The 24,709-nt window shown below is 45.4% G+C and overlaps 1 protein-coding gene across 3 annotated transcripts in view; it reads left to right on the top strand.

Annotated features, from left to right (window-relative positions):
* CCM2L (CCM2 like scaffold protein) overlaps positions 1 to 24,052 on the top strand; it is a 75,139-nt gene extending 51,087 nt beyond the window's left edge. Inside the window, exons 5-10 of one of the 3 annotated variants that reach the window (XM_073607337.1) lie at positions 5,717 to 6,279; positions 11,908 to 12,040; positions 18,042 to 18,105; positions 20,341 to 20,488; positions 22,286 to 22,424; positions 23,455 to 24,048. In XM_073607337.1, coding sequence (XP_073463438.1) covers positions 5,717 to 6,279; positions 11,908 to 12,040; positions 18,042 to 18,105; positions 20,341 to 20,488; positions 22,286 to 22,424; positions 23,455 to 23,738 — 1,331 coding nt within the window. In that variant the 3' untranslated portion in view covers positions 23,739 to 24,048. Of the gene's footprint in view, positions 1 to 5,716; positions 6,280 to 11,907; positions 12,041 to 18,041; positions 18,106 to 20,340; positions 20,489 to 22,285; positions 22,425 to 23,454 lie in introns of all 3 variants that reach the window. The other 2 variants (XM_073607336.1, XM_073607335.1) reach the window with 2 other exon arrangements.
* Positions 24,053 to 24,709: the final 657 nt, after the last annotated feature.

A 24,709-nucleotide genomic window follows, 5' to 3' on the forward strand; every position in this document is an offset into this window, starting at 1 on the left:
TGTATCACCTGAGGCCAGTCACTTCACTGGGTATATGTAAGGGTTTACACCCACTTTAATCTGCTTATACTTTGCAATCCCTGATTTCTCCTGTACTCACCTCACATTTTTTAATAAAGCCCTTCTGCTTTCATTACATACATTTTTTTTTTGACTCTGTAATGTCCTCCCTCTGTCTCTGTGCTTCTCTATGCATTGCAGGCAGATCATAAGAAAGTACAGGCCGGCAACTCGACAGCTTCTCCATAGAAAATATTTAAGCATTACAGCAATAACATCATCCAAAAATTCTGACGCGTTTCGCCCTTAGGCCTTCATCAAAAGCATTACAGGCAGATCATGGCTGGTGGGAGGGGGCTGTACATGGCTTCCTGAAAACATCACAGCACCCTGCTTCAGAACCCCTCTCAAGAGCCCCCAGTCCTGATGCAAGCAGCGGGTTGGCTCTTGGGAGAAGTTATGCAAATAGCAAAAGTGGGCTGTCTTAGGCAGGCCTTGGAAACGCCCACAAGCGTGATGCTGAGCGTCTATGATTACAATGAATGAAAGGGGCGGGCCAGGGACAGTCTGGCTGGGGAGGAAATAGGTAGATATTGCTGGATGTTCCTCCAGCCTGGAAATGAGGCGGTCTGTATCTGAATTGTGGTAGCTTCTAATGCACACTGTGAGAAGCTCATCAGAGTAAGTTGTTTCAGTTCAAGAGAGGAGCTGGTACAACTGTGGAAGACTCGAGGGAAGGCCAGAGATCAGCTTGAAGAGATGTGTTTTTTTTTATTTTTATCAATGGAGTGGTGCAGGGGTTGATTTCTTCACCGTCCATAACCTAAGAAGATGGTCAGGCTGAGCTTGGCATTTCAGTTGTCACCGGCCTGAGTTGTCATTATGTAGTGAGGGGAAGGAGAATGGAGAAGATGCTCTACTTCTCCTGGTCTTCTCTGTGTTGTCCATGTGAACAAAACTGCCTTCATTCAGCCATCAAAGATGTCATTCATGAACGGCTGCCTGCACGGATCCTTAGATGTCCTCCATGTCCTGATCCTTAGATGTCCTCCGTGTCCTGATCCTTAGATGTCCTCCGTGTCCTGATCCTTAGATGTCCTCCGTGTCCTGATCCTTAGATGTCCTCCGTGTCCTGATCCTTAGATGTCCTCTGTGTCCTGATCCTTAGATGTCCTCCTTGTCCTGATCCTTAGATGTCCTCTGTGTCCTGATCCTTAGATGTCCTCCGTGTCCTGATCCTTAGATGTCCTCCGTGTCCTGATCCTTAGATGTCCTCCGTGTCCTGATCCTTAGATGTCCTCCGTGTCCTGATCCTTAGATGTCCTCCGTGTCCTGATCCTTAGATGTCCTCCGTGTCCTGATCCTTAGATGTCCTCCGTGTCCTGATCCTTAGATGTCCTCCGTGTCCTGATCCTTAGATGTCCTCCGTGTCCTGATCCTTAGATGTCCTCCGTGTCCTGATCCTTAGATGTCCTCCGTGTCCTGATCCTTAGATGTCCTCCGTGTCCTGATCCTTTGATGTCCTCCGTGTCCTGATCCTTTGATGTCCTCCGTGTCCTGATCCTTTGATGTCCTCCGTGTCCTGATCCTTTGATGTCCTCCGTGTCCTGATCCTTAGATGTCCTCCGTGTCCTGATCCTTAGATGTCCTCCGTGTCTTGATGGCGTCTTGCTCCATTATTCTCCTGTGTCCATGAATCTTTTCTCAGACTAGTTCCTTCAGAACTTTTTTTTATTCATTTTTTTCTTTATCCTGAATGTTTTATTCCGGTAACCTGTCTTGTGATTACTCTCGCTCTGAATCTTCGATTTTACCCGGGCTGACCCAGCCGCTGTCATGTAAACTAAAGCTGGGGCTGTTTGTTTTTTAATGAGGCATGTAACGACTTCATCGCCGTCTGCGAGATAGAGTTCGCTTTTCCCCTGATGTTTGCAGACCTGGGTTTGTTTTGGGTGGAGTATTCTTACATTTTGGCACATTGTGTTTTTACACGCTTTGTGGTTTTGCAAGCATTGTATAGCAAAAAAATAGAAGCTTCTGACATAGGCAGAAAAAAAAACAGGGCAGGAGATTTTGAAAACAAAAATGCCTAAAGTGGATCTAAATACGATTACAGGGGGTCCCCTAGTTACAAACATCTGACTTACAAACGACTCCTACTTACAAACGGAGGGAGACAACAGGAAGTGAGAGGAAATCTACCCCTAGGAAGGGAAATAAACTCCTGTAAGAGCTAATATGGGGAAAAGGTACCTCCACTGATGCTTTATCACCAAGGCTTGTTTCCACAACAACCCAAAATTTTCAAAATCCAATTGTCATTGGGACAGAAAGTGAGGTGAAATCATCTGAACAGGGGCACAGAGAGCAAAACAAATGTTACAGGGGTGATAACCCTTCCCTATGCTATCCAAAAAGCTTAAAAATAGTTTTTTTGGCTGGAGCTACACTTAAAAAAGGTACCTGTTCCGACTTACAAACAGATTCAACTTAAGAACAAACCTACAGTCCCTAACCTGTTTGTAACCCGGGGACCCCCTGTATTCTTGTTAAAGTAGACCTAACTGGTCCTAAAAATATCCCCTCCTCCCACTGATATGCTGACTAACCTGTGTAAAAAAAAAAAAAAAGTGTATATACTTATCTATTTCATCATGTGATCCGGCTCTCCTTTTTCAGTCAGCAGCAGCTGCAGGGGAGAGGATTGCAAAACAAAATCAAAGAAAATTCCCAGCTCAACTCACCAACCAGTCTGCTACCAACCTGTCTAACAGTTTGCATTAACCACTTGCTGACCGCTGCACGCCGATATATGTCGGCACAATGGCAGCGGTGGGCAAATGGGCGTACCTGCATGTCCCCTTTAATTAGCGGGGCTAGCGGGCGCGCGCCCGCCGCGTACAGTGTGACCGTGCCCGCGGGACCCACAGACTCAATGTCCCCTGGTCTCCTGGCGATCGTGTCACGAATCCGCAGAACGGGGAAGTGCCTATGTAAACAAGGCATTTCCCTGTTCTGTCTAGCAACATGACAGAGATCGCCGCTCCCTGTCATCGGGAGCAGTGATCGCTGTCATGTGAGTTGTAGCCCATTTCCCCCTCACAGTTAGAATCACTCCCTAGGACACACTTAACCCCTTGATCGCCCCCTAGCGTTTAACCCCTTCCCTGCCAGTGTCATTTACACAGTAATCAGTGCATTTTTATAGCACTGATCGCTGTATAAATGAAAATGGTTCCAAAATATTGACAAAGTGTCCGATAAGTCCGCCATAATGTCGCAGTCATGATATAAATCAAAGATCGCCGCCATTACTAATAAAAAAAAATAATAATAAAAATGCCATAAATCTATCCCCTATTTTGTAGACGCTATAACTTTTGCGCAAACCAATCAATATATGCTTATTGGGATTTTTTTTACCAAAAATATGTAGAAGAATACATATCGGCCTAAACTGAGGAAAAAAAGAAAAAAAAATTTATATATATTTTTGGGGGATATTTATTATAGCAAAAAGTAAAAAATATTCCTTTTTTTTCAAAATTGTCGCTCTTTTTTTTGTTTATAGTGCAAAAAATAAAAATCGCAGAGGTGATCAAATACCACCAAAAGAAAACTCTATTTGTGGGGAAAAAAAGGACATCAATTTTGTTTGGGTGCAACGTCACACGACCGCGCAATTGTTAGTTAAAGCGACGCAGTGCCGAATCGCAAAAAGTGCTCTGGTCAGGAAGGGGGTAAAATCTTCCAGGTCTGAAGCGGTTAAAAACAAGGGTTTAGTTTGCACACATTTGCAAATACATACGTAAGCTGCAAGAGCCCACCCCTCCTTAAAGGCACAGGGACGCACTGGACATCCAGCACATAGAGATGAGTGAGTGCCAAAAAATGGTTGGCACATGAGAGCCTATGGCTGATGTCACCCTTACCAGGCATTCCCAGCCATTGTCAAGCGCTTTCTCCTTTCCCCTGCAGCTGGCTGACACGGGATTACATGACCGGAGCAGGCTGAAAATAGGTAAGTATATACGTCTTTTTTACACAGATAGAGGGGAAGGGGCAATTTTAAGACTAGTTCATGTGAGGCTTGAATTCTACTTTAAATATTTGCATACTAAGTAATATACAAATGTATACCTCCCAACCATCCCGGATTCGCCGGGACCATCCCAGGATTTGATGCAAGTCCCAATGAATCATGTCCATTCCTGAAGAGGAAAAATATTTAAATATATTTTTGCAGGAGTCCTTGTTCCTTGGCCAGAATGCAAATAGCCCGGTCCTGGATTAAGGAGTCGCCTCCTACTATTCAGTAATGGATTAGGGCTGTTAATGCTACACTCCGCTACAAAAAAGTATTATATTCACACACAGGCTGCCCCATCTAAATACAACAAAATATGGGATAGGTGGTTAGAAGACCCCTCTACCTGCACTGATGAGGTGTAACTTTTCTCTACTGTGCAGAACTTGATGTATCCCATGTTATATACTCTCACCCCTATTTTCATTGTCCGTTGCCTCACATTGGGGTATATCCAGATCCTTGCTGTATACTGTGCAGGGCTGCTTACTGACCCCCCTTCAGGGTATAATCAGTCATGTCCGATATGGGTATTGAATATCCTTGTATAGATCTTTTATGTTTCATACTCATTACAGTCATGTCAATGCTTTATTCTTTTCAGTAGTGCCAGTTGCACTTTGTATTTGTTTGTACATTCTTTTAATATACTCAATAAACGTTATTCTTGATTTTAAAAAAAAAAGTCCCGGCGAATCAGAGCTGAGTCCCGGAGTGAAGGCCAGTGCCGGAACAAGTTTTCTGCACTTGGTTTTAGTGACTTGTCCGGTGGGGGCGCGCTAACATGGGCACTGGTTTCCTCTGCCGCGCAACTTGTGTAGGGTGTATGGGGTACCACACAAACACCGCAATCCAGTCTCTGCATTGCAGCCAAGATCTCCCCATGCCTCAGGCTTCTACCTCCCTCAAGAGTCCCCTCATTTTCAAGTTTGAAAGTTGTGAGGTATGTAAATGTAACCATTCTAGGTAAGTGTTTCCTCTTACCGGGATCACAGTACTCCCCCTGACACTCCCTTCACTTCCGGGATGGACCAGAACAATTCACCAACCAATTAGGATCACTCTGGTCTATCCTGAAAGCGCTGCTTAGAGAAGAGGGGCAGGGATTTTAAATCCCCAGACCGCTGGACTGGCTGCATGGGCACCTACAAATTATCACCCACAGAAGTAAGTACAGCAGTGACTGGGGGGGGGGAGGCTGTACGGTGTTCTTTCGTCTTTTAATTTTTTCTGTAAAGGTGAGCTAACACTTACAAAAAAAAAAATAGAGGGTCGGTGAGGACTTCATACAAAGGTTGGGATTGGTGGGTGGAGTTGGGAACCAGAATTTCACAAAGGCAGACATAGGTGATTCATACATGCATGAACTGCAATATGACCAAAGGCCTTGTAAAATAATTGATGCATCCTTTTTATTACCAGCCCCTACCCCATTTCCTGGCTTCTCGGTGCCTGCTGGCTTCCTGATGGGACTTATTGCTTATGAAATTATAGATTTTGCGCACCCATTGGATAAAGGCTGAACCTGAAACTTTCTTATTGAAGCACTAATTTGATGGGGCTTCAATGCCAGGTTTTTTGTAGTAGATTTCGTATCTGTTTGCTTATCATTTAATTTCTTTTTTTCAGGTCTCGGATTGGACCCAGTGCCGGCAGCAGGTAGTCTGGAGAGAAAGCCACCAGCTGGCAAGGCTGACAGAGCTGGCTCCAAGCCTGTGGGAGGCGCCATGGAAAGGCGTCACACTATCTGCAGCTTGGACTGGAAAATGGCTCACAGGACTTCGGATGGGCGACCCAAAGGGGGAGGCAGTTTGGAAAGGCGAGGAGGAAAACAGGAGAGCGGAAGCTGGGAGAAGAGACAGGGAGGGAAGGCCTGCCCCAACTGGGAGAGGAGAATGACCTTCAGCGGCAGCTGGGAGAGGAGGCAGCCATGTGGGGGAAGCTGGGAAAAAAGACAACAGCCCTGCGGTGGCAGCTGGGAGAGGAGGCAGCCATGCGGAGGCAGCTGGGAAAAGCGACAGCCTCGTGGAGGAAGCTGGGAGAGGCGGCAACCCTGCGGTGGCAGCTGGGAAAGGCGGCAGACCTGCGGTGGCAGCTGGGAGAGGAGGCACACAGGGCAGAACCCTTTAGATCCTAAGGAGCCTTGTCCAGATGCCTACTGCAACTTAATCATCCTGGCAGTGGAGAACAGAGTGAGTTGTGGCTTGTACTTGTTACACCTAGCCCAGTCTTTCCCAATCTTTGGCTAGCAGTGTACTGCCAACAAACTTTCCCAATCCAAGAAGCAGCTTCCCTGCCACTTCTCACACCCATGGTCTCTACTGTCTTCAGCCGCTAAGCTGGTTTCTGCATCCGATACACTTCCAGGAGTGTTTGACTGCGTGCTGTGGTTCCTTCTCCATCAGACACTTTCAGGAATGTTGAATTCCTGGTCCCCCCTCGGCGCTCTGTCATTCCTCCTGTTGGCCACTACATCACACACTAGAGATGTAGGGGCCAGTGGGAGAAATCGTAGAATGCGGAGGGGGGATTTGGGCATCCAACACTCCTGGATACTAAATACACTATATTGTTAAAAGTATTGGAACGCCTGCCTTTACACGCACATGAACTTTAATGGCATCCCAGTCTTAGTCCCTAGGGTTCATAATTGAGTTGGCCCACCCTTTGCAGCTATAACATTTCAACTCTTCTGGGAAGGCCGTCCACAAGGTTTAGGAATGTGTCTATGGGAAGGTTTGACCTTATGGACCTTGCTTTGTGCACTGGTGGGCAGTCATGTTAGAACAGGAAGGGGCCATCCCCAAACTGTTCCCACAAAGTTGGGAGCATAAAATTGTCCAAAATGTCTTGGTATGCTGACGCCTTAAGAGTTCTCTTCACTGGAACTAAGTGGCCAAACCCAACCCCTGAAAAACAACCCCACACCATAATCCCCCCCTCCACCAAATGATTTGGACCAGTGCACAAAGCAAGGTCCATAAAGACATGGTTGAGCGGCTTTGGGGTGGAGGAACTTGACTGGCCTTCACAGAGTCCTGACCTCAACCCGAACACCTTTGGGATGAATGAGTGGAGACTTCGAGCCAGGCCTTCTCCTCCAACATCAGTGCCTGACCTCACAAATGCGCTTCTGGAAGAATGGTCAAACCTTCCCATAGACACACTCCTAAACCTTATGGACAGCCTTCCCAGAAGAGTTGAAGCTGTTATAGCTGCAAAGGGTGGGCCAACTCAATATTGAACCCTACAGACTAATGCCCCGTACACACGGTCGGATTTTCCGACGGGAAATGTGTGATAGGACCTTGTTGTTGGAAATTCTGACTGTGTGTAGGCTCCATCACACATTTTCCATCGGATTTTCCGACACACAAAGTTTGAGAGCAGGCTATAAAATTTTCCGACAACAAAATCCGTTGTCGGAATTTCCGATCGTGTGTACACAAATCCGACGCACAAAGTGCCACGCATGCTCAGAATAAATAGAGAGATGAAAGCTATTGGCTACTGCCCCGTTTATAGTCCCGACGTACGTGTTTTACGTCACCGCGTTCAGAACGATCGGATTTTCCGACAACTTTGAGTGACCGTGTGTATGCAAGACAAGTTTGAGCCAACATCCGTCGGAAAAAATCCTAGGATTTTGTTGTCGGAATGTCCGATCAATGTCCGACCGTGTGTACGGGGCATAACACTGGGAGGCCAATAAAGTTCATGTAAAGGGAGGCGTCCAAATACTTTTGACAATATAGTGTATTTTTTAGCCAGGGGTACTGTTTGACAAAGCAGAGATCAGCGGCGAAACAGGGAAGGATCAGGAAGTTGCGGAGTCAATAAAATTCCATCAAGGCAGCATTGTATCCTATAGCACCATATAAAAAAAAAATCCCATTTTCTTTTTCTCTTCCCTCTCTCTCTCCCCCTGCTCTCTTGAAATACAGAATCTCCAGTTCTTTGGGGATGAGAAAGAGAGTCTCTTTTGCTTTGGAGTTTTAATAAAACTGGAGCACACAGAATCTGGTGCAGCTGTGCATAATAACCAATCAACTTCTAATGTTAGCTGTTCAGTAAGTGCCGGTTCACACAGGGGCGGCACGACTTGCAGGTCGCCTCAGCGAGGCGACCTGCAAACGACTTCTGAGGCGACTTGCAAAACGACTTCTGTATAGAAGTCTATGCAAGTCGCCCCAAGTCGCCCCCAAAGTAGTACAGGAACCTTTTTCTAAGTCGGAGCGACTTGCGTCGCTCCTATTAGAACGGTTCCGTAGCACAGAACGGGAGGCGACTTGTCAGGCGACTAGGTCGCCTGACAAGTCGCCCCTATGTGAACCGGCACTTAAGCTTTTACAATAAAACCTAGAAGCTGATTGGTTAATATGCACAGCTGCACCAGATTCCGTGTGCACCAATTTTAGTAAATCTATCCCTCTGTGTCTATCTTTCTCGCTCTATTTATTTCTCTCTCTCTCTCTTCCTGGACTTTTTAGGTGTCAGTAATGTATGCTCTGGATGACTCAGATAGTATTGAAATGAGGTTGGAGGGCAGCATGCAGCATGAAATATTTGAGAGTAGAATTCCCTTTTTATTAACTATATCAATAATTCCTAGTAGGACTATAGTAGTCCCATGCCCGAGTCGTTTCTTGTAGAATACAGGCAGGCTCGATCCAGCTTCATTCACACAGCTGTAAAAAAAACGCACATGCAAGTGTTTTTTAATTACGGATCTGAATGCAGCTTCATTGCTTTCAATAGAGCCATTCACACAGGTGTGTAAACATGAGCTGCTTTCAGATCCGTAACCCAGAATCCAAAAATCTGTGTCTAAAACCTCATACACACGCTTAGATTTTTTTGACGACCGAACGTCCGTTTTTTTTGTGGCATGCTAGTCTTATGTCGAAAGTGAAGAGGTTACTCACAATACCAAAATTTTCGTACGACAGAATACAACGTCACAAGTGACGCAATGTGTTGAATAGTTTTGTACAATGCTGTGAAAAAGTATTTTTATTTTTTTGCATATTTGTCACACTTAAATGACTCAGATCATCAAACAAATTTTATTATTACACAAAGATAAACTGAGTAAATACAAAATGCAGATTTTAAATGATGGTTTCATTTATTAAGGCAAAACAGCTGTCCAAACCTGCCTGGCTTCTTGATTCAACAGGTCTGGCAGTAATCAGGCCTGGGTGTGGCAAGTGATATTTAACTCCGCTTTCCAAAAAATTGTGGTTAATCACAGTTCATTCATGATTCAGCATGGGAGGGGGCAGTTACTTTTTCACGTAGGGCCAGGCAGGTTTGGACAGCTTTTTTCCTTTAATAAATGAAATCATAATTTAAAAACTGTGTCTTGGATTTACTCGTTTTATCTTTGTGTAATTTTAAAATTTTTTGATCTGAACCATTTAAGTGTGAGAAATATGCAAAAAAAAAAAATCAGGAAGGGGTCAAATACTTTTTCACAGCACTGTATGTATTCTTTCGTTTCTGAGCATGCGTAGTCTTGCTCTTACGTTTTTTTGCGTACGAAAACTGTACTAATGAAACGAAAACCGGACGTCGAGTTCACATCCGACAAAAATTTTATAGCCTGCACATCCAGCTTTTGTCTCAAGAAAAAGCAAAATCGTCTGTCGAAAGCACCGTACTAACGATCCTAAAATCGGCAGACAGCTCGTACGAATTTTCCCATCTGATTTTCGTATCGTGTGTACGGGCCTTAAAGCGGAGGTCCGCCCAGCGCTGCAAAAATTAAAAGCCAGCAGCTGCACATACAATGAGTGGAAGTTTCACTTTTGTGTGGAACTCTGCTTTAAGAACATGCACTTTACGCATGGGTGGCACAGTGGTGTAGTGGGTAGCACTCTCGCCTAGCAGTAAGAAGTGTTGCTGGTTCAAATCCCAACCATGACACTACCTGCCTGGAGTTTGCATGTTCTCCCTGTGCCTGCGTGGGTTTCCTCCAGGTACTCCGGTTTCCTCCCACACTGCAAAGACATGCTGGTAGGTTAATTGGATCCTGTCTAAATCTGTCTAGTATATGAATGTGAGTTAGGGACCTTAGATTGGAAGCTCCTTGAGGGTAGGGACTGATGTGAATGTACAATGTATATGTAAAAGCGCTGCGTAAATGGATGGCGCTATATAAGTACCTGAAATAAATAAATATAAACACATGTAGACACATTTGTAGGCGCGTAAATTAAGTCTAAACAAAGGGGGGGGGATAAATAAATTATGTATGCATATGCGTCTTTACGTGTTTTAAACGCATGTATGCGCAAGTATTTTAAGCCGCTTTACAGGCACTATACAGCTAAAAATAGCGCCTGTAAAGAGCCTCTCCTGTCTCTCCAGTGTGAAAGCCCGAGTGCTTTCACACTGGGGCGGTACGTTTGCAAGACGGTAAAAAAAGTCCTGCAAGCAGCATCTTTGCAGCGCTGTAGGAGCGGTGTGTACAGCGCCCCTGCCCATTGAAATCAGCTGCGCTTTGCGGGCGGTTTTAACCCTTTTTCGGCCGCTAGCGGGGGTTAAAAGTGCTGAATAGCGCAGTTAAAATGACAGCAAAGCGCCGCTAAAAATGGCGCTTTACCACCGACTCCCCCAACGAGTGTGAAAGCAGCCTTAGTGATCATTACGCAGGAACTTTTCTCTTTTCGCATCGGTAAAAGTTTTACGGCTTTGTAAATGAGGCCCAAGAAGGATGACCCGCCTAGGAGAAAGAAGGATGACCCGCCTAGGAGAAAGAAGGATGACCCGCCTAGGAGAAAGAAGGATGACCCGCCTAGGAGAAAGAAGGACAACCCGCCTAGGAGAAAGGATGACCCGCCTAGGAGAAAGAAGGATGACCCGCCTAGGAGAAAGAAGGACGACACACCTAGGAGAAAGAAGGACGACACGCCTAGGAGAAAGAAGGAAGACCCGCCTAGGAGAAAGAAGGATAACCCGCCTAGGAGAAAGAAGGATGACCCACCTAGGAGAAAGCAGGATGACCCGCCTAGGAGAAAGAAGGATGACCCGCCTAGGAGAAAGAAGGATGACCCACCTAGGAGAAAGCAGGATGACCCGCCTAGGAGAAAGAAGGATGACCCACCTAGGAGAAAGCAGGATGACCCGCCTAGGAGAAAGAAGGATGACCCACCTAGGAGAAAGAAGGATGACCCGCCTAGGAGAAAGAAGGATGACCCGCCTAGGAGAAAGGATGACCCGCCTAGGAGAAAGAAGGATGACACACCTAGGAGAAAGAAGGATGACCCGCCTAGGAGAAAGAAGGATGACCCGCCTAGGAGAAAGAAGGATGACCCACCTAGGAGAAAGAAGGATGACCCACCTAGGAGAAAGCAGGATGACCCGACTAGGAGAAAGAAGAAAGACCCGCCTAGGAGAAAGAAGGATGACCCGCCTAGGAGAAAGGTGCCTATTGACACTAGAGAGTGATTGTCCTTTGGCCAATGGAGTCCTAAACATGAGCAGTGACTTCCAAACGTTTGGTCCATGAAGAGGGAGACATACTGGAAACACCCTCAGTGGCAACTTATCGGGAGGGGGGGGGGATTATTAGCAAGGGGGAATGCAAATGATATCAAATGTATTCAAATCTGAGCTTATAAGACATTTTTCAATATGAATATTTTTCAGTGTAGCAAAGAGTAGCGAATAACCAGCCAGCCGATAACTTTTCTACATAAAGTGAGTGCACGGTAGACTTGGCCTCTGCACACAGCATCACGTATTGAATGAACTTGTCAGTGTTTAATGAAGTGTTTGGAAGGTGAAAATGTCATCCGTTTTCTGTATCTTCTCAGGACGCTGCGGAAGAATCCTGCGCTCTCATCTGCCAAGTTTTCCAAATCATCTACGGAGACCAGAGCATAGAATGTGTAGACCGGGCTGGGTACCACTATACATCACCGCCAGAAAGACCTTGGCTGTCACGCTGTAAGATTATTTGTGTGTGTATAAAGGTGGGGGGAGGGGGGGTATTTTATGATTCGTAATACAGAACACATTGTCAACTCTTGTTATAGAGGGGATCTGCCCCAAGTGATCCTGGACACGCAGCAATAAGATAAAGTAGAATGTTTTGGCTATCAATGTCTGGATTCATTTTGCTGCGTAACACTAAACGCGTTCACTCAAGTGACACGGAGAATATAAAAAGTGAACATAATTCACACCCACACGCCATAACGCTGTGATCTTGTTTTGCAGGTGACATTAATGTTTATCTTCATTCTATACGTCATTTTTGCAGCCATTCAGTCGATTTACTATGTGCTAGTAAAGTCTTTATACTTTAAAGACCTTGACTACTACTAGCGCCCTTTTTAAATTGATGAAATGTAGTCCTATTATTTATTAATCTTAGTAGATTACTCTGTCTTGGGGTACACTAGTGCCTCGTTTCCACCGAGCGGATCGGTTCGGGTCGGATCGGATTGGAAGGCCTAGAATGGTCCGGCCTATTCAGGTGAGCGTTTCCACTGCAAGTCGGACCGACAGGGGCCATACGTGGGTTTAGAAAAGATGCCGTCATGGCGTCACACGTCCACCAATCAGTTTAATGTATCCTAGCTCCGCCCTAACCGAACCGTTCCATTTTCTATGGCCTCACATCTGAAGCAGGACCCTGAATGGAACGGTTCGGTTCGGTTGTATGGGCCGCTTTCATAATGGAAACACCCAAAATAGCGTACCGTACCGAACCGATCCACTCAGTGGAAATGGGGCATTGCATTCCACTGCAGTTTGGTTGGGTTCTGTGCATGCAGGTTTATAGGAGACATTCTGAACAGATCGTACTGCCGGCACTGCCGCTACAAGATTTTATTGAAAGGTAACTTAATGGTAAACAGAAGCCATGGAAAGGCACACACAAGCACAAGGCACTGAGGGGGAAAAAGTATTTGATCCCGCCCCCCTGCTGATTTTGTACGTTTGCCTACTGACAAAGAAACGATCAGTCTATAAATTTATTGAGAGGTTTATTTTAACAGTGAGAGACAGAATAACAACAAAAATATCCAGAAAAAACGCATTTCAAAAAAGTTATAAATTGATTTGCATTTTAATGAGTGAAATAAGTATTTGATCCCCTATCAGTCAGCAAGATTTCTGGCTCCCAGGTGTCTTCTATACATTTAATGAGAAAAATGGAATCGCGCTAGGGAGGGGACTGGTGATCATGCAAATGACCATCAATCCTCCTTATTAGTGAATAAGTGAAAAATTATGTACATAGAGCACGTATAATATAATGAACTACAGATGTAAATTGATAAATAACAAATAAATAGTCCATCAAAAATGCATTACTCATATGCAACAGTGGAAAATAAAAAGTCCATATGTAGACAATATAGATGAATCACCCAGGTGATTACTAAAAATCAATTGAAGTCCTGCTGAATAAAGACAAAGTGCTTGGTCCACCACCACATATAGAGAGACTGGCCGCTTACCAGAAACTCATGACCCCCCAATACAGAGGGTCAGAGTAAGCTGTTTGAACTGTTACTCCGGGCCACCACCGAAAGACCAAAATTTGGCACTGGGATGGGACATCAGGGGCCTTGGTGTGATGATGGAGTTGTTCACACTTGCGGGATTTGGGACATCAAACTCTCACCAGAATGGATGTGATATAAAAATGGAAAAAGCTCCAATAGTGTAAAATTGTTTGGCTTTATTATAAAATCAAAAAAAGAAAACACTCACATGTAGGTATTCAAAGTTAAGCGCCTAGAAAAGAAGTCTGGAGCGCCGGCCGGAAGCTCGCAGACAGCCCATCCTACTGGTGTCACAGCAGCGGTGGGAGGTGACGCGAACACGTCGCTCCGCCCTACGAGGCGTTTCGTAATAGAGTTACGTCGTCCAGGTGCCCCAGACTTCTTTTCTAGGCGCTTAACTTTGAATACCTACATGTGAGTGTTTTCTTTTTTTGATTTTATAATAAAGCCAAACGATTTTACACTATTGGAGCTTTTTCCATTTTTATATCACATCCATTCTGGTGAGAGCTTGATGTCCCAAATCCCGCAAGTGTGAACAATTCCATCATCACACCAAGGCCCCTGATGTCCCATCCCAGTGCCAAATTTCGGTCTTTCGGTTGTGGCCCGGAGTAACAGTTCAAACAGCTTACTCTGACCCTCTGTATTGGGGGGTCATGAGTTTCTGGTAAGCGGCCAGTCTCTCTATATGTGGTGGTGGACCAAGCACTTTGTCTTTATTCAGCAGAACTTCAATTGATTTTTAGTAATCTCCTGGGTGATTCATCTATATTGTCTACATATGGACTTTTTATTTTCCACTATTGCATATGAGTAATGCATTTTTGATGGACTATTTATTTATTATTTATCAATTTACATCTGTAGTTCATTATATTATACATGCTCTATATACATAATTTTTCACTTATTCACTAATAAGGAGGGTTGATGGTCATTTGCATGGTCACCAGTCCCCTCCTTAGCGTGATTCCATTTTTCTAATTTGATTTCATTGTGTTTGTGTTGCATACAGGAATTCGCAGCTTTTATATTTTTGACTGTTTATACACTTCACCTATGCGCAGTTTCTTTTCCCTTTTTTTCGTATACATTTAATGAGCTGAGATTAGGAGCACTTTCTTAAAGGGAGTGCTCCTAATCTCAGCTTGTTACCTGTATAAAAGACACCTGTCCACAGAAGCAATCAATCAGATTCCAATTTCTCCATCATGGCCAAGACCAAAGAGCTGTCTAAGGATGTTGGGGACAAGATTGTAGACCTACACAAGGCTGGAATGGGCTACAAGACCATCGCCAAGCAGCTTGGTGAGAGGGTGACAACAGTTGGTGCGATTATTCGCAAATGGAAGAAACACAAAATAACTGTCAATTTCCCTCGGTCTGGGGCTCCATGCAAGATCTCACCTCGTGGAGTTTCAATGATCATGAGAACGGTGAGGAATCAGCCCAGAACTACACGGGAGAATCTTGTCAATGATCTCAAGGCAGCTGGGACCATAGTCACCAAGAAAACAATTGGTAACACACTACGCCGTGAAGGACTGAAATTCTGCAGTGCACAAAAGTTCCCCCTGCTCAAGAAAGCACATGTACAGGTCCAGCTGAAGTTTGCTAATGAACATCTGAATGATTCAGAGAAGAACTGGGTGAAAGTGTTGTGGTCAGATGAGACTAAAATTGAGCTCTTTGGCATCAACTCAACACGCTGTGTTTGGAGGAGGTGGAATGCTGCCTATGACCCCAAGAACACCATCCCCACCGTCACGATGGAGGTAGAAACATAATGCTTTGGGGGTGTTTTTCTGCTAAGGGGACAGGACAACTTTACCGCATCAAAGGGACGATGGACGGGGTCATGTACCATCAAATCTTGGGTGAGAACCTCCTTCCCTCTGCTAAGGCATTGAAAATGGATTGTGGATGGGTATTCCAGCATGACAAAACACACGGCCATGGCAACAAAGGAGTGGCTTAAGAAGAAGTACATTAAGGTCCTGGAGTGGCCTAGCCAGTCTTCAGATCTTAATCTCATAGAAAATATGTGGAGGGAGCTGGAGGTTCGAGTTACCAAACATAAGCCTCAAAACCTTAATGACTTGGAGAGGATCTGCAAAGAGGAGTGGGAACAAAATCCCTCCTGAGATGTGTGCAAACCTGGTGGCCAACTACAAGAAACGTCTGACCTCTGTGATTGCCAACAAGGGTTTTGCCACCAAGTACTAAGTCATGTTTTGCAAAGGGGTCAAATACTTATTTTACTCATTAAAATGCAAATCAATTTATAACTCTTTTGAAATGCGTTTTTCTGAATATTTTTGTTGTTATTCTGTCTCTCACTGTTAAAATAAACCTACCATTAAAATTATAGACTGATCATTTCTTTGTCAGTGGGCAAACCGTACAAAATCAGCAGGGGGTCAAATACTTTTTTTTTCCCCTCACTGTATGCAGTTACTGTATTCTGCTCGTGCTAACAATGTGCAGATGTGCCTCTGTGTACTACAAGCCTGCATTTATTGCTCAAGCCTGTGCACACAGGCTATACACAAGGCAATAGGAGCCGCTCACCGTGCTGCAGCTCCAGGCATTTATTTATACGCATTAAAACACACAGTAGGGGTCCTTAGGGCTCCTTTTTACCTCCCCTCCTTATGCACATCTTGTGAACAAGCATGGTAGTTTGATCTGTAATCAAATCAAACTTGATTTTGAAATTCAGTAATGTAGGCTGCTGTGACATCACAGTGTGTGGATCCACCTGAACAGCGCTGCAAGGACACTTTAGGGGGGGGGGGGGGAGTTAGAAGCTGACTGGTTTCTATGCACAGCAGCACCAGATTTTGTGCCCTCTAGTTATAGTAAATCAACCCCAGTGTGTTTTATCGGAGGGACTCCCCTTTCTGAGGTAGTGTGCTACAGAGAGATCGTATAGGGCAGGGGTGTCAAACCCCATTCACACCGGCCGCTTCAGAACTATGGTTGCCCTCCAAGGGTCGGTTGTATCTGTAAGACTATATAAATGCATCTACTCTTTATCATGTAAAACGATTGCCTCTGCACTCAATTATTACTGTTTTTAGTAATAACTAAAGAGTTAAACTGTGAAGGGTGGGTGCAGAGCCCACTCACACCGCTGTAGTAGATGATGCAAGTCTGAATAGGAGGGTGGTATCAACCACAAGAAACGTTATTGAAGACTGAACATGGTTCTGCCATAGTGTTCTGTCTGAGCAGTGCCCAATAAAGTTTCTTGTGGTGGATGCCAGCGGTGTGCGACCCTCCTTTTCAAGTGGCATAGAGAGAGGTGTTCTCGTATTAACCGCTTCCGGACATTTACTGTAGCAGGGTGGCCCGGCTGTGCGAAACAACGTACCTGTACGTCGTTTCCTCTTCAGGGGGCCTGTAGCGTGCGCCGCCGGCGACCCGCTCCCGCTGTGATTGGACCCGCCCATCGCTCGCAGGTCTGCCTATGTAAACAAGGCAGACTGGTGTTCTGTCAGAGAGGAAGTGAGAGATCTTGTGTTCCTGCTAATCGGGAACAAGGATTTCTCTCTCTGTCTTCCTCCAGTTAAGCCACCCCCCCCACACAGTTATAAAGCACTCCCTAGGAGCATACTTAACCCTTTGATCGCCCCTGATATTAACCCCTTCCCTGCCAGTGTCATTAGTACAGTGAGAGTGCGTTTTTTTTTTTTTTTTTTTTAGCACTGATCACTGTATTCGTGTCTCTGGTCCCCAAAAAGTGTCACTTAGTGTCCGATTTGTCCGGCGCAAAGTCCTGCTATAAATCGCTGATAAAATATGCCAAAAAAATATCCCATTTTGTAGACGCTATAACTTTTGCACTAACCAATCAATATACTCTAATGTCCAGAGCACCCTATTCCCCCTTACTGTCAGAAGTCAAGATACCTCCACCCTCCTTTACATTACAATGCACACTCGCTTACCTTGTGATGCTGCTGAGAAGCTGGGAAGCAAAAAGTGCAGGGTCTGGAGGAGGACCAATAGAGGGCTGACGTCAGCTGCTGGAGCTCGCTGAATGCCGAGACGAGGGGAGGTGGAGACAAGAGGGTGCCGCAGCTGCACAGAGAGCAGGAGTTGTGCCCTCCTCTCTGCAGCCAACGGCTGAGACAGGGAGGGGAAGAGATGAGCCTCTCTGCGTCTGCACGGAGAAGTGCAGGATCTGGCGGAGGAGTTCTGTCCTCCTCTCTTCTGCCGTCTAATGGGACAAGGTAGGAGCAGAGACAAGGAGGGGTACCGCAGCTGCAGGAGAGGTGCAAGGGCCACATGAAATGGCCTTGTGGGCTGGACTCGGCCCCGTGGGGCCTTGTGTTTGACACACGTGATATAGAGTATTCTGGATATATTCTAGGCCTTACACCTATGTTTATATATGACTTTGCTTTCACTCTCTATTTCAGGTGACAGCTCACACACAGATGGGACATTCTCCTATGATGCAGACTACAGCTGCTGCAGCTCTTTGTAAGATCACTTTAAGTTATGCCATACAGAACTGTCCCTGTTTTGATAGACTTGTCACTGTTGGCAAGCTGGATATGGATTCCAGGGAAAAGGAGGTTATTATTTATATTGCATTTGTAAGCATTGTTCATTTTCTGTCCTACCTGGAAATGCCAGAGCGGGCTCCTGAATACTGACGGTGCATCTAATTGGCTGCTATGGGGAAACTGTGGAAGGTGGAATGCTGTTGGTAGTCAGCTGTAGACGGTAGGTAAGGCCCCTGTAGGATTCACTACATTACGGTAGTTGAACTATGATGACTGGATCACTCATTCCGGTTTCAATTCTGGGCAATATTTACCTCTCTGTTAAGCTGAAGAAGCCATTGAGATGAGCGGTGGGTATTGTTAGCAAGGCAACTCCCATCTGCCTGATGATGATCTAGAAATTTGTGTCCAGAATATCGTTTTCCTTTACTGTTACCGGCCAATAGGAAGATCCGGGAGGGAGTGGGACCAATGGCAACTTGTGATGGAAATCTGAGTGTGACTGGGAGAGAGAGCAACCCAGACAGTTCATATCTGAGGCACTATAACAGTGATGGGGAACCTTGGCACCCCAGAGGTTTTTGGAACTACATTTCCCATGATGCTCAACCACACTGCGGAGTAAATGAGCATCATGGGAAATGTAGTTCCAAAACATCTGGAGTGCCAAGGTTCATCATCACTGCCCTATAATAATATAAGACAAGGGATATGCAATTAGTGGACCTCCAGCTGTTTCAGAACTACAACTCCCATGAGGCATAGCAAGACTCTGACAGCCACAAGCGCGACACCCAGAGGTGGAGGCATGATGGGACTTGTAGTTTTGCAACAGCTGGAGGTGCGCTAATTGCATATCCCTGATATAAGCAATAGCCCTTTTTTTTTTTTTTTAATTTCCAACATAAAATATAAGAAGACACGCATTATTGTAGAGAGCATATACTGTATCTGGCAAGTGATCAACATACATTTTGGCCAGCGGTAAAGTTTGGACATGCAAAGCATACATTCAGAGACACTCAATAGCCCTTTTTTAAAGAGGAAGTAAACCCTGATGGGTTTTTTTCTTCTTCTTTTGCTCCCTGCAAATCAAAAGCATAATAGGCTAGTATGCATCGCATACTAGCCCATTATTTCACACTTACCTGCAAAACGAATCCATCGCTGTCGCCTGTGCAGGCTGCGTCCATCTTTGCCCCTCTTCCTTCCGGGGGGGGGCCGCGGACTCCGGTTCTGTGACTGGCCAGAGCCAAGTGATGTCACACCCGCGCATATCAGTAACGGCACACGCTGGAGGAAGAAACGGCACAGAGGTCTTTTTCTTCACAGCCCATGCGCCAATTACATCATCGGCGCACTACAAGTGAAATATCTCCTAAACGGCGCACGTTTTAGGAGATATTTCCACTACCTATAGGTAAGCCTTATTCTAGACTTACCCATAGTTAAAAGTCACTAGGGAGGGTTTACAACCACTTTAATTAGTCTTTTCAAAAGGTAAGAGTACCTTTAAGTTAAAAAGCATTATAGCTGCCTAGTCCTAGACTCTAAAGAAGAAAAAAAACGGGCAAAAAAAAAAAAAAAAGCTGCCCCCCCCAAAAAACTGACAGAAAACTGAATTAACTATCTGATGTTAGTACAGCGATCTCCCCTGCTGAGCTATTGTGTCCTGACAGCGGGATACACCCCCCCACCCCACCCCCACCTGCGGTAAAACACTCTGGTCAGCGATCTCAGCCATTGGCTGATCGTCAGACTTTTGTCGACCAGCTTCTGTCGGACCGGTTGCAGTACACACGGGCCAAATATCGCCCAACATTTCGACCCGTGTGTACTAGGCTTTATGCAAGCACTCACATAATGCCACAAAGGGAAAGTGCAATAGTGTAATGTAGATGAGGGAAGTGGGATCTGTAGTAGAATGACTTGAAGAACATAGACAACCCCCCCCCCCCATCTTTAGCTCTGCCCTGACGTTTTCCCCTTATGTCTATATACAAGTATTGGGAGTAAACGCTGCGCCTGCTCAGGTAATGAGAACAAATCTTTCTATGTGGTAAAGGTAATCCATTGGTTTTACTCCATTCCAATAAAGCCTGGCACTTGTACTGTGATTAGTACTTAATAATGTAGAAGCATACTTAGACTTTATGTAGGAGGAACTCATAAGTTCTGACCATTACAATTGTCATCTCCCTCCTCTCAGTAATGGCTCTCACGACACATTTGAAGCGCATTACAGCGGGGAGTCGTCTCCTTCGTTCGCCATGTCTGAGCAGAGTTTGGCATCGGGCGCCAGTGATGGCGATCAGAGCGGAGTGCCCCTGGAGCAGCTGCAGGATTACATGATCACTGTGAGGATACAAAGCTTTATCTTTTATGTAGAGGGGGAGATGGATAAGTCTAGACAAAAAATAAAAATAAAAGCCTGTAAAATAACTGGGATATGATAACATCACAAATCTATTTGGAATGTTTGTGTTGTGTCTGTTCTGTGTCACTTCTCCTGATATCTGAATTGCAGATTTTTAACTGGCTGCCACATTGGAGACAATGGGGGGAGAACTCCTAAAGCTGAAGCACACAGAATCTGGTGCAGCTGTGCATGGTATCCAACTTCAGCTTGCTCAATGAAGCTTTGACAAAAAGCCCCCGTTCACACCGGTGCGACTTCAGGTTTGCAAGTCGCACCTGAAGTTGCATCTAATGTCTTTCTATGGCACAGTCCTAAAAGAGAAGTAAAGTTTTTTTTTTGGGGGGGGGGGGGTTTAGAATCATACTTGCCTTGGTGGATGCTGCATCTGTCCCCTGGCGCCTCTGCACTGAGAACCGAGCGACCGTACACCGCCGATCGCTCGGTATTCAGAGCTCCCCGAGCAGAGAGCTGCAGACTGTAAGTCACAGCTCTCTGCTCTTCTCCCTCGTTGGAGCGCTGGGCTGTGAAGGGGGCGGCTCAGGCTCGCTGAGAGTTGGGTGTAAGTCCAGGCAGCTGGTGGATCCAAACTTTATTGTCGGGATGACGCGGTGCCTGGACCAAATTCTGTGATGTCAGCAGAAAGCAAACTTCAGCCCCGCTCTCTGCTTAAAACGGGTCACAGGAGTGCAAAACGAACTGCACTTCTCCTTTTAATAGGTGCGATTTCAAAAATAGTTTCTGCACTATTTTTGTGATTTCATGTGCGACTTGCTTTGACATCCGTGCATGAAATCGCACAGATGTCAGCAAGCCACAGATGAAATGGCAGTGCCCTGTGGCCTTGAAATCGTGCTGAATAGCGCAATTTCAAAGTCGCAGTCAGTGTGAAAAGGGGCTAAGGCTCCATTCACACCTATGCAGTTTGCTTTTTAGCATTTCTCCAGTGCTTTTTGTTGTGCTTTCTGTGTTTTTTTTTAATATGCTTTTTTTTGGGGGGGGGATTTGTTGTTGAGCAAATTTTAGAATGCAAATCGCGGCAAGAGTGCACTACATGCTTTTCCGCAGCTTCTACATTGAAGTCTATTGAACCAAAAAAAAAAAAAATACACCATCTCTGACCCTTTCCAAAAACAGAGGGGCACAAAAATGCATTAATGTGAACGTATTCCATAGGAAACCCATGTTAAGAAAAATGTCCTGCGTTTCTGCAAAAAGCAAGAAAATACACATTGGTGTGAAGGGAGCCTAAAACCTGGAAGCTGATTGGTTTCTTTGCGGCGCTGCACCAGGATTTTGCACTCTCCAGTAAATGTTCCAGTAAATCTCCCCCAGGTGTGCCTTTTATACCCAGGAAATATCTTGTCCCCCCTGCTGTACACACTGGGGGGGGGTTATTTACTAGTACAGGAGGGGGGGGGGGTTATTTACTAGTACAGGAGGGTGCAAAATCCGGTCCAACTCATGCAAGATGGTCAGAACAGAAGCAGGCAGGATTCTAACACCAGAGATGTTCACATTTTTTTTTTCTAACTCTTTACATTTTTATTAAGCAAAACTGGAACTTCAAATTGATATTGGGCCACAGTCAAGCATTACTTTTCTACTACTGGTGGGGGACTGCAGGCAGGTTTTCATTGGCCAGCAGCTGCAGGGCAAGGGGGGGGGGGGGGCTCTATGAGGACGGGTGGTTCTGTCCATTACTGTAAAATCATTTTTGGAAATTTTATCTTTCTAGTTGAGAAACAAGCTTGCCCCTGTGGAGATCTATCGCTTTGCGTGTCTCCTGCGGGAATATCGCCTTGGGATGGATGTGAAGGACTACTGCCGGGAACTGCTGCATCTCTACGGAGAAAACAGAAAATTTCTTCTGCTTGGTACGAATCAGAGCTGTAATATGTAATTAGCTTTGCCTTTGCTGTTCTTCTGTTCTTCATAACATTATAGACGCTTTCAGGCTCTGTTTCCACTTGTGCAACTTGTCCTGTGACTTGGGACTGCAAAGTCGCATGTCAAATCGTACCCCGTGATTTCCATTGAGCTGCTTCCTATGGGGCCACTTGCCAGAAAGGAGACACTAGGAATGCTGGTGGGGGACCCAAGAAGAAGAAGTTCAGGGCTGCCCTGTGTAATTCCATTGCACAGAGCAGGGAAGTATAAACCTGTTTTGTTTTTAAAAATGAAAAGAAAAAATGTTTGCATTTACAGTGGAACCTCAGATTGTGAGTAATGCGGTTAACGAGGGTTTTGCACTGTATTTTTAAAAGTCGTAACTTGGTTTGTGAGTGTTGTCTCACAAAACGAGCACGATTGAGGCCAAAGCGGTGTGCAGTACCGCTTTTGGCCTGAGGTAGGGGGGCGCCGGAGCCGAGCAGAGCCGAACGTCACATTCGGAAATGCCCGGAAAGGCCCGAGTACAGCACGGCTGACCTCCGCAAATCTCGGGTAGGAAGTCTTTTCCGAGGTTTGCCGAGGTCAGCCGAAGTGCCCTCGGGCCTTTTCGGCCGTTTCCAAGGCTCTCCGGTGCCCCCCCACCTCTGGCCGCATGCGGTATTGCATCCCATTGAAGTCAATGCGTAACTAACTATTTTCATTTCCATTGACTTCAATGGGAAAACTCGCTTTGATATGTACATTGGATTACGAGCATACTCCTGGAACGGATTATGCTCGTAATCCGAGGTTCCACTGTATAATCACTTTAAGAGATGACCCGAATGCACTTATTCATAAGACAAATTCCTAACAGACATGCCTGTGGGCAGTTGAATCAAATCTGATTACTCTTGTTGGCCTCCAAAGTTAAGATCTGGTGAGATTTATGGACCTGTTCATTTCATTCTTCTCCCCCCAGATAAGAGGAGGTGTTAGACTGACCTGACATTAGTGATTGTTGTGTCTTCCCAGGCCTCAGGCCTTTCATCCCTGACATGGACATCGGCTACTTCGAAGGTTTCCTGGAGAGCATCGGGATAAGGGATGGAGGGATCCTGACAGACAGTTTCGGGAGGATTAAGCGCAGCATGAGCAACACGTCGGCCTCGGCGGTGCGGAACTACGACAGCTGCTCGCCGAGCTCGCCCTCCCACTCCTTCAACCGCATGATCACAGACATCACTCACAATATCGAAGCTCTGGCAAGGGATGATGATGACGATGACGACGACGATGTCAATGATGATTTCTTGTGATCTCTGTGTCTGGGTAGTGTGAGCCATTTCCAGACAAGACAGGAAGCCGGTTGTCAAGTGCCTCTGCTTTCCGTAGAAGCCAAGCAATGAGAAATGGTGGTCAGTTGTGTGTTCTGTAAGTTTTTTTTTTAATTAAAAACAAAAAAAAAAAAAAGTTTAGTTCTTACAAAAGTGTCTGAGATTTGTATTGATGGTTACGTGACAATTGTAGAGTGATGATCTGATGGGTTGAACCAAGCTATGACTAAGCACCAGTAAGGGGTGTGAAACGCGTCAGATGATTCATCCACTATCCTTGATTGTGGTATATGGACTGGTTTTATTCAATAAAGACATTTTTCACTGGAGTGCGTGTCAGAAACCATGAAATCTGGCCGAGACAGAAGTACAGTTAAAACACACTTGTTTAATAATAAAAGTAAAAAGAACAACCGTAGTCAAAACATAGCCAGTTCAGTAACCGGAATGGATAGACAGCCAAGCCAGAAGTCAGGGATCAGCAAGCAGGATCTGGAGCCAGAAGGGATGTCAGCAAAGCCAGTCTTGAACAGGATCGTAGGAGATAGTTTCTGTGATGTGGCCAAGGCGAAGGCAGAGCTCCTGAGGACTTGGACGGCTTAAGTAGGCAGGACTGACAAGCAGGATATCATCAACAGCTGAGTAACTGTGGAGAGAGATGGGAGCTGGCAGTTAGTGAAGAGAAGGAAGGGCTGAGCCCAGCCCTGACAGTGCGGCTGTCTGGATTTCCTCTATTGCGTGAGCTCTGTGATCTGCATTTACAGAACACAAAAGGTATACTCTGATAAAAAGTTAAAGTGGTTCTATAACCTTCAGTGTGCTTCCAACACTCCATGCAAAACTAAAACATTTTGGCTTTACATACACTTCAATGCATTCCCTTTTGTTGGTAACGGGAACCTCATTTCTTGACCTATTTGTAACTTGGATGATGCATTCTCACCCAATACAGA

The sequence above is a fragment of the Aquarana catesbeiana genome, linkage group LG12 (assembly GCF_042186555.1).
Source record: "Aquarana catesbeiana isolate 2022-GZ linkage group LG12, ASM4218655v1, whole genome shotgun sequence".
NCBI lineage: Eukaryota > Metazoa > Chordata > Amphibia > Anura > Ranidae > Aquarana > Aquarana catesbeiana.